Raw genomic sequence first — 27,977 nt, 5'->3', positions numbered from 1 at the left:
TTAGCACAGCCTGCTGGATTTCTGACTTAAATCCGGAGGTACGTAGCCACGCGTGTCTCAGAATGGTTACCGCTGTGTTTACTGTTCTGGCTGCCGAGTCCATAGCCGACCTTATTTGGTTGTTGGAGATAGTTTGGCCCTCCTCGACAACCTGTTGAGCACGTTTCTGGAACTCTTTGGGAAGGTGTTGAATGAAATGTTGCATTTCGTCCCAATGTGCCCTGTCGTATCTTGCCAGTAGAGCTTGCGAATTGGCAATTCGCCATTGATTGGCTGCTTGTGCAGCCACCCTTTTGCCTGCTGCATCGAATTTCTGACTTTCTTTGTCGGGTGGTGGTGCGTCTCCAGAAGTTTGTGAGTTTTCCCTTTTCCGGGCTGCTCCTACTACCACTGAATCAGGAGTTAACTGTTGTGTAATGTACACAGGGTCCGTAGGGGGAGGTTTATATTTCTTCTTCACCCTAGGTGTGATGGCTCTGCTTTTGACTGGGTCTTGAAACACCTGTTTGGCGTGTTTTAACATGCCTGGTAACATTGGCAAACTTTGATATTGGCTGTGCGTAGATGACAGGGTGAAGAAGTCATCTTCTATGGGCTCTGCATGCAGTGCAACGTTATGAAAAGTAGCTGCCCTGGAAACCACCTGCATGTAAGCAGTACTGTCCTCCGGTGGTGATGGCCTTGCCGGGTAGCAATCCGGACTATTATCTGAGACTGGTGCGTCGTACAGATCCCATGCATCTGGGTCATTCTGGCTCATCCCTGTGTGCGCTGGTGACTGCATCATTGGGGGTGTTGCTACTGGGGACAGATGTGGCGAGTGTGGTGGCGATGGCTGTGGAGAACACTGTGGTGGTGTTTTTTCTATAGCCACCTTAGCTTTTGGCTGCATTTCCGCCTCATGGAATGCGAGCTTCCGCTTCATCTTAATTGGAGGAAGAGTTCTGATTTTCCCCGTGTCTTTTTGTATATGGAGCCTTCTCTGGGTATGGTCTGGCTCTCCCATGCCCAGCTCTTGTTCAAACCTGTGGCCTTGTAACTGTGAGGAAAGGCCCTGTTCTTCTGACTAGGAGCTGTGTTTCGGCTCCGAGGCTGCGTGTTTTGGCACCAAAACCTTTTCTGCAGTCTTTTTCGGCTCCGAAGAAACCTTTTTGGTGTTCGGGGTGCCGACCTCTCGGTGCCGAGTCTGGTCGGAGCCGGTATCTCGGTGCCAAGTCTGTTCGGAGCCGGTATCTCGACCGGAGTCGGATGTCTTCGGTTGCTGGGAGGCCTTTTTCGGTGCTGATGTTTGGTCACTCTGCTTCCGGGAAAAGCCATGGCCTGTTGGCGGTGGCGTCCCCTGGGCCTTCATGATTTTCGAGTGAGTTTTTGCCGGGGCTGGTTGACTCACGGTTTGTTGCCTCGTCGGCTGCTCACTCTAGGGCTCGTCCGAGTCCGAATCTGGAATGGAGAATGTCTCCTCTTCTTCGACGTCGAGATGTCCAGCCAGTGTCGATGCCATTTGAAGTCTTCAAGCTCTACGAACCCGCAGTGTCTTCTTGGATCGAAATGCCCGACAGGCCTCACACGTATCCTCTTTGTGTTCGGGGGACAAACACAGATTACAGACCAAGTGTTGGTCTGTATAAGGATACTTAGCGTGGCATTTGGGGCAGAAGAGGAATGGGGCGCGTTCCATGAGCCTTGAAGATGCACGCGGTCGGGCCGACCAGGCCCCCTGAGGAGTGGAAGCCCCGAAGTGGTCGCACTAACACGGTACCGAGCGCAAACAATACCTTTTTAATTTTCCGAATAATAACTATATTTTCCGAACCGAAACACGGAGCGAAGAGGAACACGTCCGAACCCGATGGCGGAAAAAAATCTAAGATGGAGTCAACGCCCATGCGCAATGGAGCTGAAAGGGAGGAGTCCCTCGGTCTCGTGAGTAGAAAATACTTCTTCGAAGAAAAACAACTTGTAACACTCCGAGCCCAACACTAGATGGCAGGATAGTGCACAGCATGTGTATCTGCAGCTACACATGCCATCGAATATATATATATATATATATATGTATATATATATATATATATATATATATATATATATTTTAAATCAAAAATTAGCAGTGCACTCCATTAAGGGTGAAAATTGTGGCGTTTATTTCATATTCAACTGGAAAAATAAAAATAAAACGAACGACGCGTTTCGACCGTCCTTTGCAAACATTAACATTAACTTTTCTTGTCCCTTACAGTCACCTTTACAGGCTCAGTTCCCCTTGGGATTTAATTTTGGCAGCCACTAGTGTTGAAGGCAGTTCCAAACAATTAGCCACACGTAATCAAATGTAATTATACTATTCTCAAAAATATTTTAAAATCTACATTCACATATTTACTACCTCACATCAATAAAGTTTTCCGACTGAAATTCTAAATATTTTTAATGTGCATGGCCTAGAAACCAACGCCAGTGGCAAGAGGCATAATCTTCGAAGAGATCATTTTCCTAGAGCACACTAAATTCTTTCTTTAATTTCACCACGGTAAACATATTTTTCCTTGGTAAGAAAACCCTTTCACAAGTCTCCAAAAACTTCAGGGATATTTACTTCCTGTTCCAAACTTGGAAATTATGTATTCCTGTCTTTGAAATGAGTAAATCTCTGAACATTTCCCTGGCACAAAAAAGACAGAAAATTATGTGAGACTGCACAAAATTTGAGGGTGTTTTAAAACCTCCCAGGATATTCCCTCCCCAGTACACCTGCTGCAGTGGCAGCCGTTAATTTTAGGAGGGAGGGGGGCGATCAGCACATCCATTCACACATGCATGCACATCCATTCACACCACTCATCAACATTCATTCATTCTTTCTCTCTCTCTCTCTCTCTCTCTTCCTCTCTCTCTCTCTCTCTCTCTCTCTCTGTCTTCTTCCTCCCCCCCTCTCCCTACCTCCCTCCAAGGCAGCAGTCGAAACTTCGTCACAGAGTGGGATGGGGTCAGTGAGACTGCTAACTCCTCACCACTCTGTGACAAGGTGTCACTGATTGACACTCCCCCTAGGCGCTTCAGGGCTTAAACCTGAAGCACCCAGGTCGAAGTCAACGGGTGACGCTTCCCCTCGTCATTGAGGGGCAGGGCCTCGAGGCACCTTTGCTGAGCTGAGGAGGTCACGCCTTTAGGAGATGTGACCTCTCCAGCCCAGCAAAGTTCAGCTCAGACAGCCAGGAGTCTGCGCAAATTGTGCATGTCTCACTCCTGGTTGCCTGATCTGAACATCAAGAGTGTCAGGCTGACCTATGCTCAGCCTGACAGGTACTCTTCATGATGGGCAAAAGGTGGGTGGGTGTGGCCCCTCCGCCCTAAAGGACTGGCTGCAGCTGACCTGCTGCCACCCACTGAAGTATTATACACACAGAAGGTTGTCTGTGAGTAAATACTTGTACAAGTGCAAAACTAACTTTTGTGAATTAATTATAAACATGACTTTTCCCTCGTCAAAATTCTATTTGCCCATGTAAGTTACATTGGCAGGTTGAATAGCTTTGCAGAATTTACATCAGGTCTTATTGGTGAGAAATCCTAAAGTAGTGAAATAGATCCACAAAAGGCATGTCTTAGAACTATAGTCTGCATAGCATATCCATTTGGTTATTTATAAATTACATCTTTCTGAGATTCCAATTAGAAAATATTAAATTAACTTTCTATACACACCTAGGTTGTATCACTACATAAGTGTAAAAGGAAAGCTAATTCTATTTTCTACATCAAAGCTGAGAACGGTGTAACCTATAAATTGCTTGGATTTATAATCCAGAGATAGTGATTTCCATCTGCTCGGTTTGTCTCCCGAATTTAGATCCCAGGGGAAATTACATCCAGTTTAGGAGGGAACACCAACAGCTTTTGCCAGTGGATACACATCAGGCATTTGGAAGGAAAATGCTGCTGCCTGAAGGTCTTAACAAAGTTTGTTGCATTTTAAAACTAGAACTACTTTATACTAGTACCTCGTCAGTGGGATTAACTTTTGGTCTGTGAATCTAGCACGTTAATTATTACCTAAACATATCAGATATCAAATGCTGCATGCTGGAATGGTAAAAAAAAAAAACGATGACAAGTATTTGAGTATGCAGGTGGTCAGAGAAGTGTTTAGTTTTTTAGGTATTAACCAGCCGGATCATACGAGAAGGCCAGTGGGGCTTGGACACTTTTACACTGATGTCACGCAGGCAGGTACCTGCTACAGGTACCCCAAGCTGCACTGCCCTCTTAAAGGTGCCAGCAAGCCTCTACTTGAGAGGAGCTAGGGTCTGTTAACTACTTTGATGACTATGGAGTCACCTAGGTTGTAATCCATGTATACCCATGTTCTGCGATTTTGGGCACAGATCTACTTCAAATGGCTCGGGCGAATGCATTATTTTTGTGAGTGGGTTTTGTCCTGTGCTTCCTGGTTTATTCATATTAACCACCCTGGTGCTGAGTGCTGATGCTATAAGTAACAACAAAACGGACTTAACTTGTATAAAAATCATAAGTGGTATATGTTCTACGATTTGTCATTTTAGTCAAATAGGCATAAGCCAACTGGACTACATGCGTAGTCTGGTTGGATAGTGAATGTTGCTCCAGCCAACAATGCAATTAAGTACACAAGTTTGGGTCTCGGTTCTAGAGTGACCTAGGTTCTGCAGCCCCCAATTGACCAAACCTTGGGGGTCATTATGAACATGGCGGGAAATCCTGCCATGTTCATGCTGGCGGTCTTATCACAAAACGCCAGCCCCCCTGAGACCCCGCCGGCCAAATAATATACATTCTGCTGGGCCAGCGGGCGGAAACAGTGTTTTCTCCCGTCGGCCCAGCAGAATGCAGGGCTGGGACATTGCCGTCAATACAGCTGTGCAACGGGTGCAGCAGCACCCATCGCGCAGCTTACTGCTTTTAAATTGGGCAGTGACCTGCGCGACAGGGCACTGAACGAGGGGCCCTGCACTGCCCATGCCAAGTGCAGGGGCCCCCGGAGCACTCCTTCCACCAGCCCTTCCCTGGCGGGAAAGGCTGGAGGAACAAGGGTTCTTTATCCCTGTCGGATAAAGTAATCAGCCATCGTCAGGCTGCCTTGTGGCGGTAGCCTGGCGTTGGAGGAAGGCCGCCTGTGGCGGCCCTCCCTTGTTCAGAATATGGCGGTGTTTTCCGGCATGACGGTCTGAACCGCCATGTTCGTAATGAGAGCCTTTGTGATCTTGGAAAATCGCCATTCTTTCCTGAACCACCTTGACATCAGCTAAATGTCAGTTTTAAGCACAATATACACCAAGCATTAACAAAACCAATAGGTCTTTTTTTCTTCCTGTCTCACCAGCCACATGTTTTCTACACAATTAATCATAAAATTGTATACAAAGACTTTTTGTCAGCCCCCTCCATCCATTGGTCTCTTCAAGTGTCGTTAACATTTTGCTTCTGCCCACCACAAAATGAAGCATGGAGCAATTTATCATCCCATTTCAGCCGGTGGCTCTCTTCATAGTACGTGAGTGACTGCGTTTTGCATGTACACATGCTCCAGAAACGTAAACTACTTCAGTGCATGGAGCAATTGATCATCCCATTTCAGCTGGTGGCTCTCTTCATAGTACATGAGTGACTGCGTTTTGCATGTACACATGCCCCAGAAACGTAAACTACTTCAGTGCATGGATCTGGAGTCCAATCGCTGTTCGCTGCTTTCACTTCATGAGTTTTTAAATTTTATTTAGACGCTACAATTTTACTTTTAATGACTGTTGAATGTTTGCCTCTGCCCCAACCACCTCTATCCCCCTTCCCCCAAATGACAACTTACCAAAACTACATCTGTTGCCAGTGGTTGTGTAGGATGGTCAAACGCCAGTTTGGATCTGTAAATGCCACCATGATGGTTGCAGTAGAGATTCAAGATGAAAAATTTGACGGTTTTGAAGGAAGTCTGTAGATTTTATTTTTTCCCTGCATATTTGGGACATGGAGTAGTCTGGAAACATCAGGCACTCGTACAAGAAATCATCAACTCATGAGTACTAGACTCCAAGGTTAGGGGTGGGGAACCCCACGGCACGAATATTCCTATCCTCCCTGCTCGGATTCTGAGATATTCCCACCTTTCCATGAGCAATAAGGTATGCACAGTAATTTGAATGATTCCATCTCACGGAGTTCGGACTCATTAGCTCTGTGCATCCTTCCACCATTTGTATTTTCTCATCCACTGCCAATATAACGGTCTTAATACCAGCCATTAACCTCTCTCTCTTCATTACATGAGATTCCAGTCACTTGTAACTTCTCCATGTTGGACAACTTTTTCATGATGGTATCCAAAGCTCCCATCTTTTTTGTCTCTGCAATAAATCACAGTTGACACCTCTTTACCATCTTCATCCTTGTATTCCCTCATGTTTTCAGATATGGGGCTGGAAGACATCAAATGTATCTTTTTTCGCTTGTTTCCCCTTACTGTCATGCTGTAACAGTGAGTGTGTCATCTTCACTTTGCAATCACTCACACCCTTGGAGTCAGCTGGAGGCTCATCTGGGGAGGACTTCTGCCACCAGCACCATCTGCTCCGGACTTCTCCTTCAGTGCAGGCCCAGGTTTAACATGCATCAGTGTTGGCTAAATGGAAAGAAGGATCCCAGTCTCCAAAAAATTCTGGTAAAAGTGTGTCGGCTCCACAATGATCTGGCGTGGTCTGACTGCCTCATCCACGTCAAGCTCGCCATTTTGTTTCTATGCTGGAGGGGCACGATTACCGAACATCTCTGTTAAATGCCACTCTGCAGGAACACCACTCAAACAAACCCTCTTTTTCGGTGCACTGCACCATTGTTTCTTCTGCCACCCTTGTCCCACTCTAAGCTGCCAGGGTGCTGTGGGTGGCTTCAGCTGGCGAAAAGTAGGACTAGCCTTGTAGCTCCAGAAGTTGCAGCAGTTTGGGACACCATCCAGATCCACACCCATTGAAACTTTTAATACAGCGAGAGGCATGCATTTTTCTAAATCTTGTAAGCAAGCAGCACCCTACATTTCATACAGTGCTAAGAAAAGAGTTGTCAGTGTTTTAATTATAGAACAAGAGGATATGCAAAAAGCAATATGATAAACTGGGAAATGTAAATAAGGCATGCTGTTATATTCCACATTTTATTCACAATGTTATATTGTGCCATTCTCATCGTATATGATCGCAATTTTATGTTCTTCTAATGTCATGTACCCTGCTCGCTTATTTTGGGAGAATGGTGGCCTCCTTGCAATGTTAGGGGAAGCGGGTGGACGGTTGAGCTGAGGGGAAGGTATTCGATGTATGACAAAGAAGATAAAGGATGATTAAACATTTTGTTGCATTCCTACATGGCTAAATTTGGCAATGAGGTTTGGATGCAAATATGTCCTCTGATCGTGCAGCGTATGATATGAGTGTGTTGTGATTTCTGAAATGCACCTTCATGATATCCTTGCCATAGGGCCCCTCACCCTCAACCAATCATATGCAGCTCTCCATTTTCCTACTTTGTTCTGGTGAGTCGTTCTGGGGAAGATTCATAGCTAGTTTCCACCGTATCAATGATGCCCCCACACCTCAAAGGCATCTGAAGGCTTCTTCCCAGGTAAGTGATCCAATCCGGGTTGGGCAATCACAATAGTTCTGCTCTGGGTCTGACACTTCTCCTAGGGTGGTGTATACCATCAACTACACTTTTGTGTGTCTCAGACTGATCCTTGGGGGAGGCCACTGCTAATGCTGAGGAACACAGCATGCAGTGATCTGACTCTTGTGCTCCATATTAGTGAGGTGAGAACTCTTGTATATAAACATTTATTCAGTTAAAGAGCACACTCGTATGTGAAGACTGTGAATGATAGCATTTTACACATACATACTATTATATTGAGATTCAAAGTACCAACATGTAGTTTGCTCCAACATAGAAATTCCTGCAAAATTAACGGGATCCCCTATAGCTTAGAAATGGTGGAATGAGGAATTTCAGACACACTTGGTAGCAACTGATGGCAACAAAATGAGTGTGGAACGTGGGAAGGGCATTCTCCTACACTGCCTAGGAACTAAGGGCCAAAATATCTTCAAGACTCTACCTAAGGTTGAGACATCAGAGGATGAGGAAGAATATGATGAAGTTGACAAGGCATTGCTGAGATTAGAGAGAAGGTTTAAACCTAATGTTGGCATTACACTGGAACTGTATCGCTTTTGCACCAGAAAACAAAGAGTTGAGAATCTTCCAACAAATTCATAACAGCTCTAGAAAGGATTGTCTACCACAAGTAACTTTGGTGCATTTACTGATGAGATGATTACGGACCAATTGATGTTTAATACAAACACAGGGACATCTAGGAGAAACTATGGGTCATATGAGACCTCAGACTTGATGTCATCATCAAAGTGGCAACAGTCAGTCTCATGGGTGCGAGAAGTAAATGATGAGAAACTGATGAATAAACCAGGAGAGGTGTGCAGTATTGTTCCCAAATAAGAAACGTTAGAGGTAAACAAGCCCAGAAAAAGTAAAATTAAGATGTTCTGTTCTAGATGTGGTAGTTCGTCACATATTGCTTCATTTAAGATCTGACCTGCATTGGGCTTTTAAGTCAAGTGTGCAAAAAAGGTAGTTGTATCCAGAGACCAAGAGTAGCAAACATCTTGGGAGACATAAGTTGCAAGGAATGGAAGAATCTGAACAAAAATGAACACCAGGAGTGGTTCTAGTGGTTTAAGAGGTCATAGGGACCCCAGAACAAAATGTTGATAAGCCTCCTGTGTACATGTTCTGTGTACGAAACACCAATTTGGTGGTTTGGGTGGACTCTCCGGGTCACTGTATACCATAATCGCCATGTAAATATTCACAATGATATTTGTGCAGACTGGTATACCCTTGATAAGACTAGACATAAGTTGTATCCTTTGACTGGAGACAAATGGAATTCAATGGACACTTTTGCTCCAATGCCCAATTTAAGGACATGAGAGCTCCCATGAAAATCTGTGTCTCAAGATTTTTTGTGTTCTTGGATGGCAGGACAAAAGGCTGCTCCAAATTGTATTGAACCTTAATATGCAAGATTCAGTGTTAGCAATTCAGGAGGATAGTTTGGCTATCACTCTTGCCTGGAAGTTCCCTAAAACCTTCAGTGAAGGACTTGGAAAATTGTCTGGTTTCAAATGCCACATTAAATTGAAAGAATAACATGCACCGTTTAGGCAAAAGGTGAGGGGAATACCCTTGTGTGTAAGAAAGAAATTGCATAATATGCTGCATGATGTTCTTGCTGAAAGAATAATAGAGGAGTCTAAATCATTTGAGTGGGTGTCACCAATATTAGTGATGAAAAAAGAAATGGGAGCCTATGCTGCTTGTGTGTTGACTTGAGAGATCTCAATGCAAATATCAACATTGACAGGCATCCCTTGCCAAAGGTGAGCAAGCTCATTCCAGTTGTTAATTGGGCCATAGTGTATTCAGTGTTTGACTTATGACAAGCCTGTTATCAAGTAGAATTGGCAGAAGATTTGAAACCACTAACTGCATTCATCATTCTATTTGGGCTATTTCAGTTCAGTACATGTGTATGCCATGTGGCCTACCCTCTGCCTCGTTCATTTTCCAGGGAGTCATTATCACATTTTTAAGGGCCTTGAAGGTCATGTAAGGTGCTTCCAGGTTGGCATCCTAGACGTTTTTGAAGGGTACACAGGCACATCTGGAAATGTTATGTGTTTTCTGCTCAAGACTGGAAGTTCATGACTTGACACTTTTACCTGACAAGAGGCAGCTACTTAAAAATATGTTGGAGTATTGAGGCCATACAATGACAGTAGATGGAGTAGTGCTGAAGGAGTCCTTAGTGTCTGCTATCAACGAATCTCCACGCCACATGTCCAAGGTACAATTATTGTACTTTTGTAGATCGTGCAAATATTTTTCATGGTTCATTAAAACGTTTGCTTCAGTCATGGACCATTGAGATAACTGCTACAGAAATATAAGGAATCTGATGCACCCAAGTTACGACTGTTCACTGTTGGAAAGGAATGTACCATAACTGGAGATGCTAGTGCTTATCGTTTAGGGGCTGTTCTGTCTCAACAGAAAGGTCATGATGAAAGAGTGGTTGGGTACACTTCCAGGTCTGTGAGTCCCACATTGAGACGCTTTGCTGTAACTAAGGGGGAACTGTTGGCCTGTGACTGGGCTGTAAACCATTTCAGACATTTTATTCGGGGCAGCAAGTTCAAACTGCAGCCAAACCTCTTGTTCACATATTGTCTCCAGGGGGAGGTGTAAATTCAACTGAACGCATTGAAAGACTAAGATCAAAGTAGCAAGAATATTGTTTTACTGTGTTGCATGTTCTGGGCAAATGTTCCAAATGTGCTGACTTTTTGTCCTGCTCTCCTTGCCCATAGTCTGATTGTGGTGAAAGCAAGGAGGAAGAACTTGTAGTGGTTGCAAGCTTGAGTGAAATCCGTGCCATACAAATTGTTCCATTGCCTGAAGTGTTATGGTTTAGCGACGATGCTAATGATGAGACTTTGCACAAAGGAATACGCTCACTCAGGTTGGCCATCATTAAACACCTGCAAGTTACACTCTTTTGCTCAAACTGCAGATGAATTAAGTGCAACCAGTAATACACTAGTTAGGAATGATCAATGTTATCCACCAGAAAATGTGAGAGAAATTATAATTGAGGCTTGCCATCGGGGTCAAATTGGTATGTTGAAGAACAAGTTGAGAACACTATTTTGGTGTCCTGTAATGGACCGTGAGGCTGACTATTATGTGAGGAATTGTGTATAACGTTCCAGTTGTTATAAGAATCTAAATTGTATTACTCCTCCTATGCATGCAGCACCTTGGCCACAACTACCATGGTAAAGACTAGCTTTTGACGTGTAGGTCTGCCTGCATGATTACCAAGCTCTACGAAGAATGCCATTGTAATGGTAGACTATTTCTCCAAATGGCCTGAAGTCACGTCTGTAGTAAAAGTGACTAAGGAATCAGGTATACATTTCATGAAGGAGGTTTTCAGTAAGGCTGGTTTCTCAGAAAGCCTTCACAGCTGTACATAACCTGCAATCAAATTATTTGGTTGAATGTTAAACCATTAACTTGAGAATAGAATACACATAGCCTTACAAAACAAGACACCTATCAGAATCTCATCAGAGAGAGATTGTGAGCTTATCACATCCATCCACACTTCACTACTGTAATTAGTCCCTTCTAGTTGTTAAAAAGGAGGCTTCATTTGTTTTATATATGTCAAAGCAAGGTTTTAGTAGTGGTGTGGATTATGAACATGTCAGAAAAAATGTACAGAAGACAGTCCTTAGCCAAACAAAGATATGATGTTGTTCATAGTCAAACCCCATAATCTTTCTGTGAGAATGTGGTTCGCATCAAGTTGCCTGTGAGAGTGGGACAAGGTAAATCAAAGTTTTCCAAACCTATGAAAGGAGTTAAACTTAACAAAGGAAGTGTGATTACACAGGCTGGGAGGTGTTGGAGTATCAGAAGAGTTGTAAACAAATGTGGCCTTCCCAATGGAAAGCATGATGTTAAAATTGATAATGTCTTCCTTCTATGACGGTTACCTTCTGATAATACTGACCGAGTAATTAGTTCACAGCCCTTGATATGGAGGATGCCATTGGTCATCCCACTCCATCACAAACTGTGGAGGATGAAGGCTGGTAGGATGAAAATACCCACAGGGTTAAGAACACCTTCCTAGATGATTCTCCAGATTTTTTTGTTTTTGTTGTCTTTGAGGGGAGGGATGTGTTATATTCCATATTTTATGTCAAACTTTGTTGTTCCATTCTCATTGTTTATGACCGCAATGTTATGTTCTTCTGATGTAATGCACCCTGTCTGCTTGTGCTGGGAAAATGGTAGGTCCCTTGGAACTTTGAGGGAATCCAGTGGATGGTTGAGCTGAGGCAAAGGTATTCAATAAATTACGAAAAAGATTAAGGATGACTTAAGCGCTGTGCTCTTACCTTAGTTTGTTACATCATTATACAAGCATAAAGGCACTCCTTATTAACAATATTCACAGATTTTTCTTCTTTAGAAGGTAGAAAATTACATTGATATGGGAGAACAAATGAAACCTAATGATTAAATAAATTATGCAAATTCTAGACCATAAAAGACATTGCATCATTGGGCCAATAGCATTTAGCGTTTTCCAAGGTATTTAATTTGTAGCTGAAAATTAGTTATGTTCTAAACATGTATGTAATGCGAGTCAGGCCTTGAGAACGTTTTCCTTCCTGCACGAATGTGCCTAATATGTCTCACAGTTGTGTTTTACTGCTGACTAGATTGTTCTTTCCTCAAATTGAGTTCAAGAACTATTCCATACTTACAGCCCTTTGTGGCTAAGAGTGATATTATTTAATGAAAATACTGCATCCCTATACACCAACCAGACGCTTAAGTGTAGCTACCCAAAGAAATTGTTGCCCTACACAAAGAAACATGCAAGCACTTTGGCATATCATTTCAGGTTCAATGCTCCTTCTGCTCGAACTCTATCTCTTTACAGCTCCCTTGTGGAAGTTGAGGCTGGGTTACTGCTTTCTTCAAGAGGGAACATTAGACTTTGAGAGCAGTACATTCCGTGAGACTCCATGATCTCATTAAAAATTGCGCTCAACTTTCTTATAATTACACGTGGAGAAAAATATTACTAATTGGAGGATCCTTCTTTTGAAAGTCTTGATGGCAGGGTGATGGGAAGGGCTCTTCAGATTCCGCTTATGGAACCCAAATGCTGAACACACACTGAACATGTTATATGTATCTGTCCAAGATTGTGTACCCTTTGCTTCATGATTATGCAGTTAATTTTTAATGAGGCGGGAGATAGAACAATGACATTGACTTTTGATTTACTGATAGTTCTAATAATCAATTAAGTCATAAAGTATTTGGGTCTGATAATTAACCCATTAGCTGCTGAGGCTTTTCCCTTCCTAGTGCAGAGCTCTTATTTATTTATTTAGACATTTTGTGACAGTTCGTGCTTAAGCATTCATAACTCTTTTTTTTTTTAAATCAGACAAAAGAGCTGTGCAAGAAAGCATATTTAAAAAAAACCCACAGCAAACCTTATGATGATACAATAAGAAAGATAACCATCTTCTATCTTGGTTTGCATGGGGCTCTTGGACAGTGGGATAACAGAATGAGGTAGGAGCAATTTCTGTAACTGAAAACTGAGAGGGTTTAAAAAAAGCAGAGTTTCAAAGTCGCTACAGTTCTTGAAAATGAGTGAGTCCCAGTGGCTGCTGGTGATATTTGAAAGTGTTGGGGCGTAAAAGTTAGGTATGACCTTTTATGTAGAGAGCACAATTATTGGACAAACCTGAGGTCCAGGGAGTGGGGTGAGAGGGAGGGGTCCTTGGGAGGTGTCCGCCTCCCGAGGAAAAAAATGAAAAAAGATTGCAATTAGTACATTTTAAAGCAAATGAATTTCGTGAGAAAGCAAGGTTTGTGAAGCAGTGGGAACGTATAGTCTTGAAATATTAAACACAGTGCAAACTGCCCCATATCTTACTGTTAATATATTCAACTGTTACTGTTATGAACAATTTGTACAGTGCAACAACTTCAGGCCCTTTAAAGGCTGTGCTTGCTCAATGTATGCACCTACAGCTGCTGAATGCAATCGGTCATATGGAGATATGGGCAGGAGGGCTTTTAAGTCGGCAGAAAAATTGGGGGACTCTAAAAGGAATCATGTAAAATACGTTTCTGCGATTCTTATAGTGCACCCAACAACTGACATACATACACCTACAACCTGCCAGTACGATTTGCTTTGTTAATGGTTGTTAGCTGCTTAAGTTAAATGAGTAATAACAATGATTTGTTTTATAAATAAATACACTTTAGAGATGTTTCAATCCTGAAATTGTGAATTAAATATTATTGAGACCTGTGGATGGAGTATTGACCTTCAGTTATGTGCGCTTTATGTTAGATATGTTGGGCTTTTATCTCTGCAGATCTCGTCCATCTGCAAATCTTCAACCTCATTTCTTTCCTTTTCAGTGCCCTCTTTTCACTCTCCTCTAGATACACTTCATTGCATCTCCCCTACATCACCACCCCAACCATACACTGCACTCACACATTTAAGCCCTTTCTTTTTTTACTTTTCTCTTGTAATTATTTGGACACCTGTGTTCTCCCTTCACAGACATTTACACAGAATTTCAATTGAAACTGGAAAACATGACCATTGTTCTATGTGCTTTGCAGAGAGGCCAACCCACTAAGAGGCACTTTGCTTTGCCTTTAGCCTCATTGCCAGAGCTCTCAGGCAAGGCCCCTGATAAACACCTGGCACGGACTCAAAGTATGCGCTGTACAAAAGTAATAAGATACACGAAAGAAACAAAACGCAACTTGATGAAATAGCTAATAATGTGGGAGATTGCAAGATTAAGTAAAACGTGAAATAAAAAGAGGAACTGGACCACTGACATGCATTACTTTAATGCTTCAGCATTCATCGCTCGTAAATTATTCCATGTTTTGGCATTAATGTTAAGGACTTGTTTTAACACCATGCAGCATGTAGCTGTCTTTACTACAAGCACATATTTCTAACTTTGTGCTTGTCTGCTTGACTCTGATATTTGGATCAACTTTGCAAGGGAACAAAAAACTCCTGCTCATCTTTTGGATCAATTTTCTGGGGAACAACTACAGCAGCTCAACTTCTAAAGGGGCCAGCTGTCTCCAGCCAGGGCCTGGGGTGTCATAATTATTGTGATTGTGCTAATCACCCCCACTATAACTCTTACCATTACCAAGAACAAGGTGTCAAATCACGTGCCCACATCCAGTCTTATTGTGTGACCAATGGGATCTAGGGCTGTGAATAACGGACGTCTGGCCTCAAGCAGGGAGGCAGGCTCAGACGCCCAAACCGTGACGCCGACAGCATCTCTGGCCTATTCTGGCCACCACTATAGACTACAATGGCAATGAAGAGCTTTAGAAAGAAAAGCCTTGCTTCACTTTGTAGAAAGTTGATTTACTGCTTGGCTTATGTTCCTTGCCTCAGAGCGTGGTGGGGCAGGCAACCTGGGACAGACAGCCCAGACTTAAATAATTTGATTTGTTTCGGGATACAACTGTACCTCTGAATAAATCGATCTATTTAATATTTGTATCGGTAAACGTGTGGGAATTTGAGGGGCACAGCCCAGGGCCCTAATGAAGAAACCACCCATTGTGAGTCCACACATTTAATAATGCCAGTAGCAGCAGAAAGCAATGTATCCACAGGTTATTCACTGCGCACCACAAACTGAAATGTCTCTTGATACTTCAGTATTAGACGTACTGACTTCTCAACGTCTCTTATTCATAATTCTTGCTGGGATTTCAATACAGACAAGTACACGTAGAAGTGATTCTACTCATTAAGGGTCTGATGTATTGAAGGGTTTTCCACATTCTTTGTCTGTGGAGAAATATGTTGATAAATAAGGGCCTCGGTTACTAGGTATTTAAACTGTTAGAGTTCGTAGTTTTAGATCAAGAAGCAATCGTTAATCAACAGAAATTAAGCCAAACATATTGCGACTATGAAAGGCAAAGGCAAAAGCACCTTAAGCAAAGGAGATGTGATATGGTGTCCAAGTTGCAACCGAGCTTCAAATCGGGCTTCTACACATTGCTCCTGAGAGTCTGGACAAATCATTTCACCTCGCCGTGCCTTGATATCTTAACCTATTTAACAAGCATTTGCAATGCAATAGGTCTCACGTTTTCTTGAGTTAGAGCTATAGGCATTGTAAATTCAGAACTAGACTTTTCTTGCCATATTAATTGCCCAACCCTGCCTCATAATTTTCTTTTCCCTGCCAGGGTTTGGTGGTCACTGGCGCAGCTACTGACATCAGAAATCACAAGCCCTTGAGGACAGACGAGAAGATGACTGCAATCTGAACAGAAACTGGAAAACAAGGCTGGAAAAAATATTTTTCTTTTTATGTTAACAGAATGAAAAGTCTTGCAAGCATTTTTGCCTTGCATTTCAACAAAGCTCTAATGAAGTTAACAATAGCAGAGCAGCCTGACAAGATTTATGGCCCCAATAAAGGAGATAAGCAATGCCCTCAGTGTGGATGTCTCTGAGGGCTAGCAGAGAGGGAGCCTGGAGAGAGAGAGAGAGACTCCAGATGCTTCCAGGTTTATCTACATTCTACCAGAAAAAGCATATTGTAGCTTTCGTGAGCAGTAAGCTAAATGTTTAGGCACCAGGTGTTTGTTTTGTAAAATAAGCTTATTTTAGGAGCCAGAGGTAAACTGAGGACAGCACTGGAATAAAGCCAAAACAATTATCAGCGACATGGTAGGAGATGGAAGGAACAGAATGCTTCAATAAAACGCTGGCAGCTACCAGCCTAAAACACCCACAGGGAAAGGGGAGCACCAAAGTAATACCAAAAAGAGTCTGTCACACCAACAGATAAACCAAAGTGGAATAATACATTAGTTGGTCACTGCTCTGAAACAGAAAAAGGAGGGAGAAAAAGGCAGAACTGACCACTAGTGAGCAAGAACTTTTAAAGGACACTGCAGATTACACAAGGTCAAAATGCTTACGCTCAACGTAAAAATGGGTGAATCAAGAGGCGATTCATTTTCTAGTGTGTTCTATACAAGAGTCTGCATTCATTAATGCAGCCTTGTGCATGTGATGCTCTGAAGCAAGTATGCCTCTTTCTAACTCTTAAAGCCTTTGGCTCTTTAAGTTGATTTGATTTTTGTATGTCTAGACCACAGTACTAAATTATAATAAGCCAATATTAAACTGTCTTACAATCAACCAATGCCTTGCAATAGAAAGGTTGGGAATCTCTGTATTTTGCTGTAGGGTGAAATCTCTTACTACTTTGCTTACTGTTTGATTTTCACATAATAGCTGAAGGACGTTTTCTTTCACAAAGAATAGTATTTTAAAAAACGTTGTTAAAGAATATGTATATTTTGTGGTAAACCGTATGAGAGACTCGGAGTAAGTAGATGTGTTTAAAAAAAACAAAAAAAAAAAAAAAACTTCTGTAGCTTTTTAACACAAAATCAAAGCTGCTCTTTCCTTTTTCGGATATCCCTCCAACTGCATATCCTTTTGTTTTAGCTCAGGGGAGCAGTGCAGTGATGGCGTCTAATTGCAGTGATCTGGAGCAATCTATAGAGGTCCTGGTGAAAAACTTCTACCAGTACGCCGGGAAGAAAGACAAAATGAGCAGGAGAGAGTTCCGTAAGATGGTGGGCGCGGAGCTGAGCCACATCCTTACGGTGAGTGAAACCCCCCAGCCTCTCCCCCGAGGGTAGGTGCTGTACAGTTTTACAGGTGGGCTGAAATTAAACCTTTGGGGCCTTTAATGGGGGACATGGCCTACAAAGTTTAGGTAAAGACTTATTAAACTTTGTGTTAGGCGTGGCCTTTGTTATTAAGGGTATGACCAAATAAGCATAGATTAGAAACAGGTGCTTCTTAAATTCCTAGATAGAACCTTCTTTTTACAGAGAAAATATCAGAAGTTAGTTGGTATCAGCGCCTTCAGCTACTGCATGCCAGTGTGAAGAGGTGGCCATCAAATGCTTTGGTAATGCAGATATACTTGATGCATTTCTGACAGCATGGAGCATAAGTTCCAGAAGGAGAGGCTAGCCACCATGAAGGAGTCTCTACTGAATGAGATCGGTTTGTGCTTCAGATTGTACATTGTCCTGGCAGCTCTGCCTGGTCAGAGGTTTCTCAATGCTGCTTCTCTGTAGTTCATATAACATCCTTTGAAAGATGTACCACCGACCTTTACTCCTTTCCATCTGAGCTTCCCTTCTGTATGTACTATCTCTGAGTCACACACATATCAAAGCCTGTCTTTTTAACGTCTACCACATCCAATGACATGCATGCTGGATCTCCAGACTGCCATACTTCAACGTTTTCGAACCCAAAACCCACAAACCCATGAATCCAGGAGGAGTGAACGTAATCTATGCTGCATTTGTTCTGTGACTGCATTTGCACATATGTCAACATTAAGAATTTAAACAAGCAGTTTTTATGCACATACTGACATATTTGTGTAAAATGACAGTCCTGATTTGCTTACCCAAGAGTGGCTAATGGTGGTACGGTCTACCAAAATGAACGTTCTTCCCCTTAACTCTGTTGGATTTATTTTAAAGTTAACAAGAGACTTAATTTTATTTATTTTGATGCAGTATATAGCACTTCTGTGTCCACAGTAAGGCATGTCCTTGTGCTCAGAAACCCTGATGATAGGAAGGTGGGAAGTGAAAAGTAAAGCTGTAGAAATAGCGATGGGTGTAAGAATGGCTCCTAAAGCCACTGAGCGCGATGGGGGAATGTTGGTAAAAAATAAAGGCACACAGGTAGGATGCCTACAGCACCAATTCCTTCTGCAAATGTTTGCATTTACCCGCAGAGGGAGAGAATTCCAAGAAGGGAGAGTTAAGGGCCCGCTGGTTGCATGCTCCCTCATTTCCCTAAATGTGTGGAGCTTGTTGGAGGCCACGGGACATACGAGTTGGAGTAGAAGTCTCTAGCAAGCCCCCTGGGTGCTGTAAAGTAGGTAACTTAATGAGCCAAAGCCATTTTATATGTACAGGCTATCCACATGTATTGTGTGGTGACGAGGGAACAGTTCATAACATTTGGGTTGAGCCGCAGGCTGGCAAAGATTACAGTGCCGTGGTGAAGACAAGAAAATTACTACACTAAGCAACATCACCAGACCTACACTGGAAACAGAGAGAAATGGACCTGACTGGCAAACTGATTAGTGTGGCAGGGAGGCACATGCTGCCAGTTTTCAGTAACACTCAATTTTAGTTTATTCAATTTAATTAACTACTTCAGCTATGTCTGTACAGAAATGTTTCAGTAAAACCTACATAGAGTTTGAAGATGAATGCTGTAGTAATGATGCTGAATTGAAATAAATTGCAGTGCTTTTAATGGTAGATCGCTCTATTCAATGTGATGCTCCCAACACCAGCCAGCCGCAACTGTCACAGGCTCGGAACCTACATTCCAAGGATCTCCAAGGCAATAGAATACATTGAAAGATTCTGAACACACAGAATCCTTGGACATTAGATTACAACACATCCTCTTCCTTGGAGTTCATAAAACAACAAAAAGAAAAATTACCTAGTAGAATAGTTTAAATAAGAAAACAAAAAGAACAAAGATAAATATGTTTAACAACAATAAAAAACACCAAAATGAAAGTAATATGTGATATGTTATACAAACTTACTCATTGCACATAATCTGATAAATATCTTGGAGGTTTTCTCAATATAGTAATTTTCCAATAAGTCTTATTACCCACAGGAACATATTTTGTAGCATGAGATCCTTCGTGGATGTTGCTTTCTGAAATTAAATCATTAATTTGTATACCACTTAGATCATCCTCAACGTTTTTTTTTTGCTCCCCACCAAATCTTCATCCTTCATCATCATATATCCATTACAACCATTCTTATCAAATTAGTTCTTGTCCACACCCTCCTTTCCATATTTGGCACCTCTCCTCCTATTCCAACATTCACCATTTTTTAACACAACATGCCACCTATGAACCTCCTTCACTTCAAACGGGCCTCTAAAGTTTCCCACCCCTCTCTTGATGCACCCATCCTTGACCTTTACTAGATCACCTGTTTGAATTCTTCCAGCATTGCTAGTTTCAAAAGTTTTGTTAGTACGTTCCTCAAGACATTTTACTTCTAACAAATTCTGTAACTATGAAGGATTCAGTTTAGTTGTAGGTGTCCTACCCCTCATCTTATAAAAGAAACTTCATTGGTACTTGAATTTTTATAGTGGTATGATACGCCCATACTAAATCATATATCAAATTATCTTCATCAATGCCATTAGAGAATGCCAGTTGTAACACACCCTTTATCACCCCTTTCTACAATGCTATTTACTTGTGGGATTATACAAGGCAGTTAGAGCATGTTTAATGCCACAAATAGTAGGAATTCCCGCATCTTATTTGAGGTCAATTGTGTACCATTGTCAGTTATTAATACTCTAGGAAAACCTTCCTCCTGAAAAACTTTACGTAATGATGTTAAAGTTTTTTCTTATTGGATATTTCAGAAAGAAATTTAACTACCAATCACTGTGTATTAACAACTACCAATACCATGGCAAAGTTCTTCCTGTGGTGTAACCAAAACATAGGTCCTATGAAATCCAAGGATACACTATGCCAAGGAATTCCAGGATCGTGAATGTTGCTCACATCACTTTGCGAACCGACTTTCAATCTTCTTTCATTCTCCCTGCACTCAACACACTGTTCAACTCATTTTACAATATCACCATCCATTGTAGGCCACCAATAATCTATCCTTAATCTTTTTTTTAGTTACAGTCCGTCTTAAATTCCCTTCATGAGCCACATCGAACAAATTCTTACAAACGCCTATTGGGGGAATTATTTTGTCCCCATGCATTAAAATTCTTCCATCTATCTCAGGCAGCTCATCTATTATTTTGCAGAATGGTCTTACAGAATTTGGTGTAGTACTCTTCCCTCCTCACGCCATGTCTAATCATTTTTACAACTTGTTTTAGAACTTCATCCTTTAACATAGCTGTAGGCCAATCTACTTCACCTATGGTACCATATGTTCCTGACAACGTCTCCTCAACACTGGCAACAGCATCTTCACGATCTCTCCTAATGACACTGTCTTCAGTGGCACTGGCATCAACAGTCACAACAGTGTTCTTTTTAGTGTCAAATGAGGTTAATATGTGTGGGTTACATATGTTATTTTTAATTTGATGAAAAAATTCTTCCTGTTCATCATTCCAGACAAAGGACCTAAAAAAAGAACTAAGTTGATCTTTATCTATAGGTTTAGGTGCAGCACTTATGGTGTTCAACAAATCCCTTTTTGGCTTCACTCCTTCAGCTGTTAGTGTATGCCCTAAGTAATCTATTTCCTCCACCAAGAATTTACATTCCTCCTTACGAAGTCATCCCAGCGTCAGCTATGTCCCTTAAGCAAGATCCAACGTACTGTTGTGTTTTTCTACACTGTTTCCAAAGATCAATATATCATCTTGAAAATATACGATATTATCCATGTCTTGAAATAGCTCTTTGATCATCCTTTGAAAAAAAACTAGCCGCCGATGACAAACCAAAAGGCATTCCTAAAAACTGATCGGTGCCCTCCATAGTAATGAACGCCATCAAATGTTTAGATTCCTTGTGCAAATGTATTTGGTGATATGCGTGATTCAGATCAATTTTAGAGAAGAATCTAGCTCTTTTTAATAGAAAAATCAGTTCATTGATATTTGGTAGTGGAAAACTGACCATTATAATATTCTGATTAAAATTTCTTAAATCCACACAAAACCTAAACTCCCATCGCTTTTCTTAGTGATCACAATGGGGAGATCCATTCCGATGTTTCTACAGGCTCAATTACTCCATTATGAAACATTTCTTTAAGCAAGCTTTTCACTTCTCTCACTGCTATAGGAACTCTCCTCACTGTATGCTGGGCAGGAACTGCCCCTTTCTTCAGTTCAATTTTGTGTATGTAACCCTTCAACTGTCCAATTTCTTCTCTGAAGACTTTACGTTGTTCTTTTTTAAAATATCGCATGACTAATCCTCCACCATCATTATCTGTTGAGGTGCTCGAGCACTTAGAACAATATTCAAATCCTATTGATGAAACCACCCTAAAATTGGAGGACCCGTTTTTGCAACATAGACTTTTCCTTATATTTGTCTGTCCTTAAACTTTATATCTGTTAACATATACCCAATTATATAAATCCTTTCGCCTTGATACCTACCGGGATTGATATCTTTAGGCAACAAACGCACATGTTGCCACACAGAGGTCAACAGATCCCTTGGAACTATAGTGTATAATGATCCTGAATCGATCATCAATTCTACATCCTTTCCTTTAATTGTGAAATTAGCTTTTTGTCTATTTTTTTTCTTCCAAGCGCTTCAATTTGTTCATTAAAATATAGCACTCTATCCACTGCTAAATCAGATGTGTCAATGACTTCCTCTGATAATGTAGCTACTTTTCCTTTCTTGATGCCCCTATCTTTACACATCCTGGCAAAATGGCCTTTCCAACCACAAATTCTGCACTCCTTGCCTATGGCATAACAATGAGTAGACTCAGAATTGTGATACGGGCTCCCACATTTGCTGCAAAGTTTGGAAAAGGACTTAGCAGGAGTACCATATTTCAAAGTTTTGTAAGAACTTTTTTTCTGCCCCATAGCAGCAACATCTGCGTTTACTGATGAGACTTGACTTTCTTCTCTTAAATCTTTTTTACTAATCTCCTGTATGCAATAGTCCGATTCATCAACTGCATTTTTTAAAGACTGATCTCTTATTGCCCAAAGTCTCTCTTGAATTATCTTATTTTTACATTGTGCAATGTAGAACTGGTCTCTAATCATTTCATCCATCTTTGCCCCAAATTTGTATTTTAAGGATAATTCTCTTAGGCGTGTCACAAAATCGTCAATTGATTCACTTTCTCTTTGAGGCTAAGTATATAACGTATAGCGTCTCATAACTATATTTGTGCTTTTAGAGAACCTCACTTCAAGTCTTCTTTTTGCTTCCACAAATTTGTCTTCAGTAACTTGACCCACATCAGTCATGGCCAGTGGCAAATATTTGAAAATATGTTGGCCCTCTTTTCCTAAAGAGTTCAATAAAATAGCTTTTTTTCTCCAAAGAGTAAATTATTGACCATCTAGCGCTTCCAAATAGTTATGAAAAATATATTCCCATTCTATCTACCGTACTCCAGGATGGGCTAAAAATTGCGGTGGTGGAAAAATTGAAGAGGTATCCATGCTCTGGAATCATTGAATAAATTACCAAAGTGCGTGCGTGCGTGTGTGTATATGTGTGTTTATATATATATATATATATATATAAACTTTGTATTTATGGGAATTCTATTATTTTGAATAAAAAAATAATAATACCCATTTGAATTATCCACGTTTTATTTATGAGGAATATTTCAGTATTTATCCAGGGAGGTCAAAGTATTTAACTAAGGTAAAAGTCTTTCTTATTTATAAGCCTTGAAAGTTATGTTACGATGAAGACGATCTTTAGATTGACAAGTCTGTGATCGCAGACAAGGTTGCCATGGAGATGATGAACAAACACTGAGTTCTTTCTCAATGTTCATTAAAAAAAAAAAGACAGGTATAACAGGTTGCTTCCGCCTACATGCGCTGAGTCCTCGCACATAAACGAATTAGTGGTCAGGCGTGGCCCTAGTCTTCAACAAACGCCAAAATAGCCTTGCAACGGCAAAACTCCTACCACCTCCAGACGCACAGACAAGGCAAAAATGAAGGGACTAAAAAGACTCACATGAGAGTGCCAAGGTATGCAGGAATGGCGGTAAGTCCACATTGAAAAGAGGCGATGACCGGGTGGCTGTGCTGGTGTTAAATCGTCACCAAAATATGTAGTAATGACGCCGAATTGAAATAAATTCCAATGCTTTTAATGGTAGATCGCACTATTCAATGTGATGCTCTCAACACCAGCCAGCCGCAACTGCCATTGGCTCGGAACCTACATTTCAAGGACCTCCAGGGTTATAGAATTCATTGAAAGATTCTGAACACACAGAGCCCTTGGACATTAGATTACAACAAATGCCCTAGATGTCAACAGGGCAGCTCACTTCTATCATATTGTCTGGGGCTGTAAAGGTCTGACTTTTGGAAAAATGGGCCAAGCACAGTCTCCACACTTGTGGACTAGACTGGCCTTTAAAGCCCTAAGGTGTGTCTATTATGGATTATGCTCAGGCTCCAGAAGATGAAGGGGGGCACATACGTAGACAACTTCTTGCTTCTACCTGCGAAATTGGCCGCAATAAAATGAACCTCCACGGTGAAGCCATCAGCAACCACTTGATTAAATGACTTGAAGAAATGATGCAAGGTGGAGGTGGCACTAATTGCGACATTACAGAAACGCGAGGAAACAACTGAAATTGACAAACTGGGGCAGCATACAACTAAAAATATTAGAAACATCAGACCGGCGCCTTTCCTTCATTTGGGAAGACGACAGGCAGCTAAAACATTAATGTAAAAAAAGATGCGCACAATGTGTAGATACTCCTGAAGGGGAAGAAGAAAAATGGGCTGTCATCTGACTGCCAGTCATAATGTAACCAAAGCTGCAAAATAGTGCTGAACATGCACAGAGGCTAACAGTGCAGGCAAGTTGTGCTCCTGATAAACCAACAACAGTATGCATGCTCTCTAAACACTTCACTTTAAAATTTGAAAGTAAGTGTTGGAAGGATTGTGACGCTATGCAATATGACATATTCTAGGTGTACATTGCTTATGTAGACGCATATTTTTTTGTATGATTCATGTTTGCTTTTATGAACTTACTGAACATCAAGAAAGAAAAAAATCCCTAAAGCCTGGGTGCACCGAGAAGCATGGGTTGCAGCTGGCAGAGTGAGAGGAGGGCATGTGGATTCAGAGGGAATGTTATGTCACTGACATTATACATAGGTAGTGAGGATAAGTAATGGGGCGTGCGTAGATATGAGAATGATGGATTTAACTGCAGAAATGGTAAAGGTGGGGGTGAACAGCATCTGAATGAATAGCATCGGATGCTCTTTGTCAAGGATGAATGGATTGGTGTCATTTTCGGTCCATGATGTGTGGAAGACTGATGTTTAGCCATTCTCTTAAAGATGTTATTTATTATCCAGGTAATGATTTTTGGACACTGTGTTGCCTCACTCTCGTTGTTTCAGGAGCAACTTTATCCTAAATGTATGCATTCTAAGATAACAGGGGTCTAAATAAATGCTCCTGTGCGTGAGGAGTTGCAAGAATAAGCACTATCTGGTCCGTCCTATTAGTCTTTAGTGCCTGCTGTTAAACATAACTCCTCTGTCTTTTGTGGACAACCATCCCAGTTCCACCGAGTGTAGCAACCATTAGTATGCAGATGCTGGCCATGGCCCGATTCATGAATATTTATTAGACACTACTGCAGAGTGAATTGTTCCTGGCTTCAAAACCGTGCCACATTCCCCTGTGCACACAGGGATTCCTGCACTGTGGGTTGCCTCTGCTGGTTTTCAAGCTTTGGAGTTGCACAGTCAACTAGTCACCTTCTCCATGTAGAACCTAAGGTTTCAGTAGCCCAGACGATGCCTGCTTAAGAACGCTGATGCAGAACCGCATAGGCTTCGCAATATAAATGTGAATTTCCCATGTGCTGATAGGTCTCGCAAACCCCACATGGCTCACCTCCTGGTCCCTAAAGACTGTTCAGAAACCGATCACCAGTTCTGTCACTGGAACTAAAAAGTGGTGCCATGGGTTGGACGCCGGCTGTCAGTGGCTGCTTCTCTGCTGTAGTCACAAGTTTAAATTCCTTCAAGTCAAGGAAAAAAAGAAAGAAAACCTCACCCAATCGCTATGGTGGATGCTTTTACAATAGAATGGAAATAAAGGTACTGAGTTATTTGTTTCCGTTCCCGGGGATAAACCAACCCTTACAACTGCCCTGCGTGAAGATACTTGTTTGACATTTCAGCAGAGATTGAAAGATCTGCTTTTCTCCACTGCCTTCTGTAACTGCCTGTTAAGTCAACAAGGGCAGGGTTGAATCCTGCGAACACTATACAACTTACACCATCTATCCCTCTTCCTGAGAGCTGCTCTGATGCCCTAAGGATAGGGTAGCCACTGATTTACCAACGTGACCCCTGTACTTTATGTGAAAGCTGGAAAAAAATATTGGTAAAATCACCAAAAGACATTAGTGTCCTTTGAAAAAAGACATATATCACACAGTACAAGTGGAAAACCACGCAAGAGCATTATAGAGTTGCCATTATTCACGTCTATAATTTTTTGATTGGAAAAAGATGCCCAACGTTTTGGTCCCAGGTCCATTCCAATTGGTCAAGAATTCCACATCGTAAATACAGTGCTTGGAAATTACCCGCTCTGTGGGTACTAACAATTACAGAATGGTGGAATACTGTGGTATTCAGTGTTGTTCCCGCTAGGTGCTCATAGAAAAGGGGAATTACAACAGTACTCAAGATAACCCCACTCAATTAACCTGGTGATTACGGATTTTCCTGCTATTTCCTAGACATAACTTTCACCAGCTTTTAGCTGATGACATGTTTCTGCTATAAGGAATGTGTTAAGACAATATTCTTTGTAATTCCTGATTCGGCCAGGAGCTCTGTTTTTGGGTGAAAACGAAGTACTGCTAAATCGAGGTGCACAACTTAGAATGGAGGCCAACAGTCATATATCAGTATTGCCTCTGATGGGTGATAATTCATGAAATGTCACTAAGGCCAGGGCTTCAGGCAGGGTTTTAAAGTCGTGTATTTTACTTCCTACTTGCTGAAGTTGGTTGGGAAATTATCTCTTAGTGAGTAGAAAGTAATTCTTATTCTTGATGGTGGTACATATAAACATGTAATAAAATGTAAAAAAATTATTTCATTTTAAACCATCAACATTTATTTAACTCTTTTGAAAGGGAAGTTACATTGCTTCTCCAGGTATGGGACACAATGCGATTAGGAATGTAGTATTTCATGTTTGTCACAACATATTAAAACTACTTTTGCATAAGAAAGGCATGGCGATGACAGCTTTAACTCACCGTTTTGGAGTCTACAATCTTAGCCTTGGTGAGACTTGCCCTGATCTGTCGTAATGCTCCCAGTTTTATTCTATTTGTTTCAAGAACTCTCTAGACCCATTGTCCTCTTTCTTTAAAGATCTAGACAGGCTGCTAGGTAGAGGGGTCTGGGCAAATCGTTTTGTTTATAGATGTTTTTGCCAGAATATATTCAAAGTCCTAAATATAAAGCATACAAAAAAGAATTATATCCACTCTAGCCAATTAATTATCATCCAAATTATGTTTTTACAAAAGGAAAGAAGCAAGCAGTCATCGTACACACACATTTTAACCAATATTTATGTAATCACACCAAGGGAAAGAAAAGGTTAAATTAGAGAAGAGAAGAAAATGCATCTTCCAGTCATTACATCCAAATATCAACTAAATATGTTTACGTAAAACGTCATTGTCTGATAGAAAATATGAACATCACAGTAAAAAGCTATGCAGGTGATGAATTCTTAATCAATGCCCCAGTATGCAGGGCAGCAGTGGAGTCGATGCAGTACTTGAGCATTACATTTTCTAGACCAAGAAGGCTTTAGTGTGTAAGTTCCTATGGAATAAAATGGAAAAACATTTCTGGGAAGCCAAATAATTTTAAATCATTTTAGTGGAGAAACAAATTCTAGAAATACAGTTTGTTTCAAAAATTTAAAAATCCCTAGGAACAAAAAAAAGTAGTAAAACTAAATTAAAAAGAAAAACTATGTAGATCCCATAGGAGATGTTGGTTATGGAGCACATTTGTATTACTTAAGTACAAAAAGTAGGTCAGAAGGCAAACGTGCATACCAGCTAGATTGGGAAAGGGAAGGAGGAATAAAGGTATAGATAGGATGCACACAAAAAATGCAAAGGAGGAGGAAGGAAATATACTAATTTTGAAAACTGAGTCATTCTCCTTATCTCACAGCTCTTCTACAACAACGTGATGTTTTTGATGTAGGAAATTATACCAAATTCTTTCCATATGCTGGAATATTCAGGTGAATGGGAAGTGTTGGGAAGGACTTTTCTGATTTTCAATGGAAAGAGAAGTGCTATAGCTGAACTTGAAACATCTGCCATTACAGTGCATTTTCA

At 41.2% G+C, this 27,977-nt stretch overlaps 2 protein-coding genes across 4 annotated transcripts in view; one reads left to right on the top strand and one right to left on the bottom strand.

Moving 5' to 3' along the window:
• Window positions 1-27,977, bottom strand: part of S100A1 (S100 calcium binding protein A1) — a 714,879-nt gene that overhangs the window by 609,710 nt on the left and 77,192 nt on the right. The gene's annotated exons all lie outside the window — the stretch shown is intronic.
• Window positions 1-27,977, top strand: part of LOC138268443 (protein S100-A16-like) — a 94,122-nt gene that overhangs the window by 62,050 nt on the left and 4,095 nt on the right. For 2 of the 3 annotated variants that reach the window (XM_069218078.1, XM_069218079.1), the window contains exon 2: window positions 17,246-17,406. In XM_069218078.1, the coding sequence (XP_069074179.1) occupies window positions 17,246-17,406 (161 nt within the window). Of the gene's footprint in view, window positions 1-15,969; window positions 16,070-17,245; window positions 17,407-27,977 lie in introns of all 3 variants that reach the window. The other variant, XM_069218080.1, reaches the window with a different exon arrangement.

This window comes from Pleurodeles waltl, chromosome 12 (assembly GCF_031143425.1).
Source record: "Pleurodeles waltl isolate 20211129_DDA chromosome 12, aPleWal1.hap1.20221129, whole genome shotgun sequence".
NCBI lineage: Eukaryota > Metazoa > Chordata > Amphibia > Caudata > Salamandridae > Pleurodeles > Pleurodeles waltl.
Note: the sequence above shows the minus strand (reverse complement) of the source record. Positions and strands in the feature narration are given on the sequence as shown.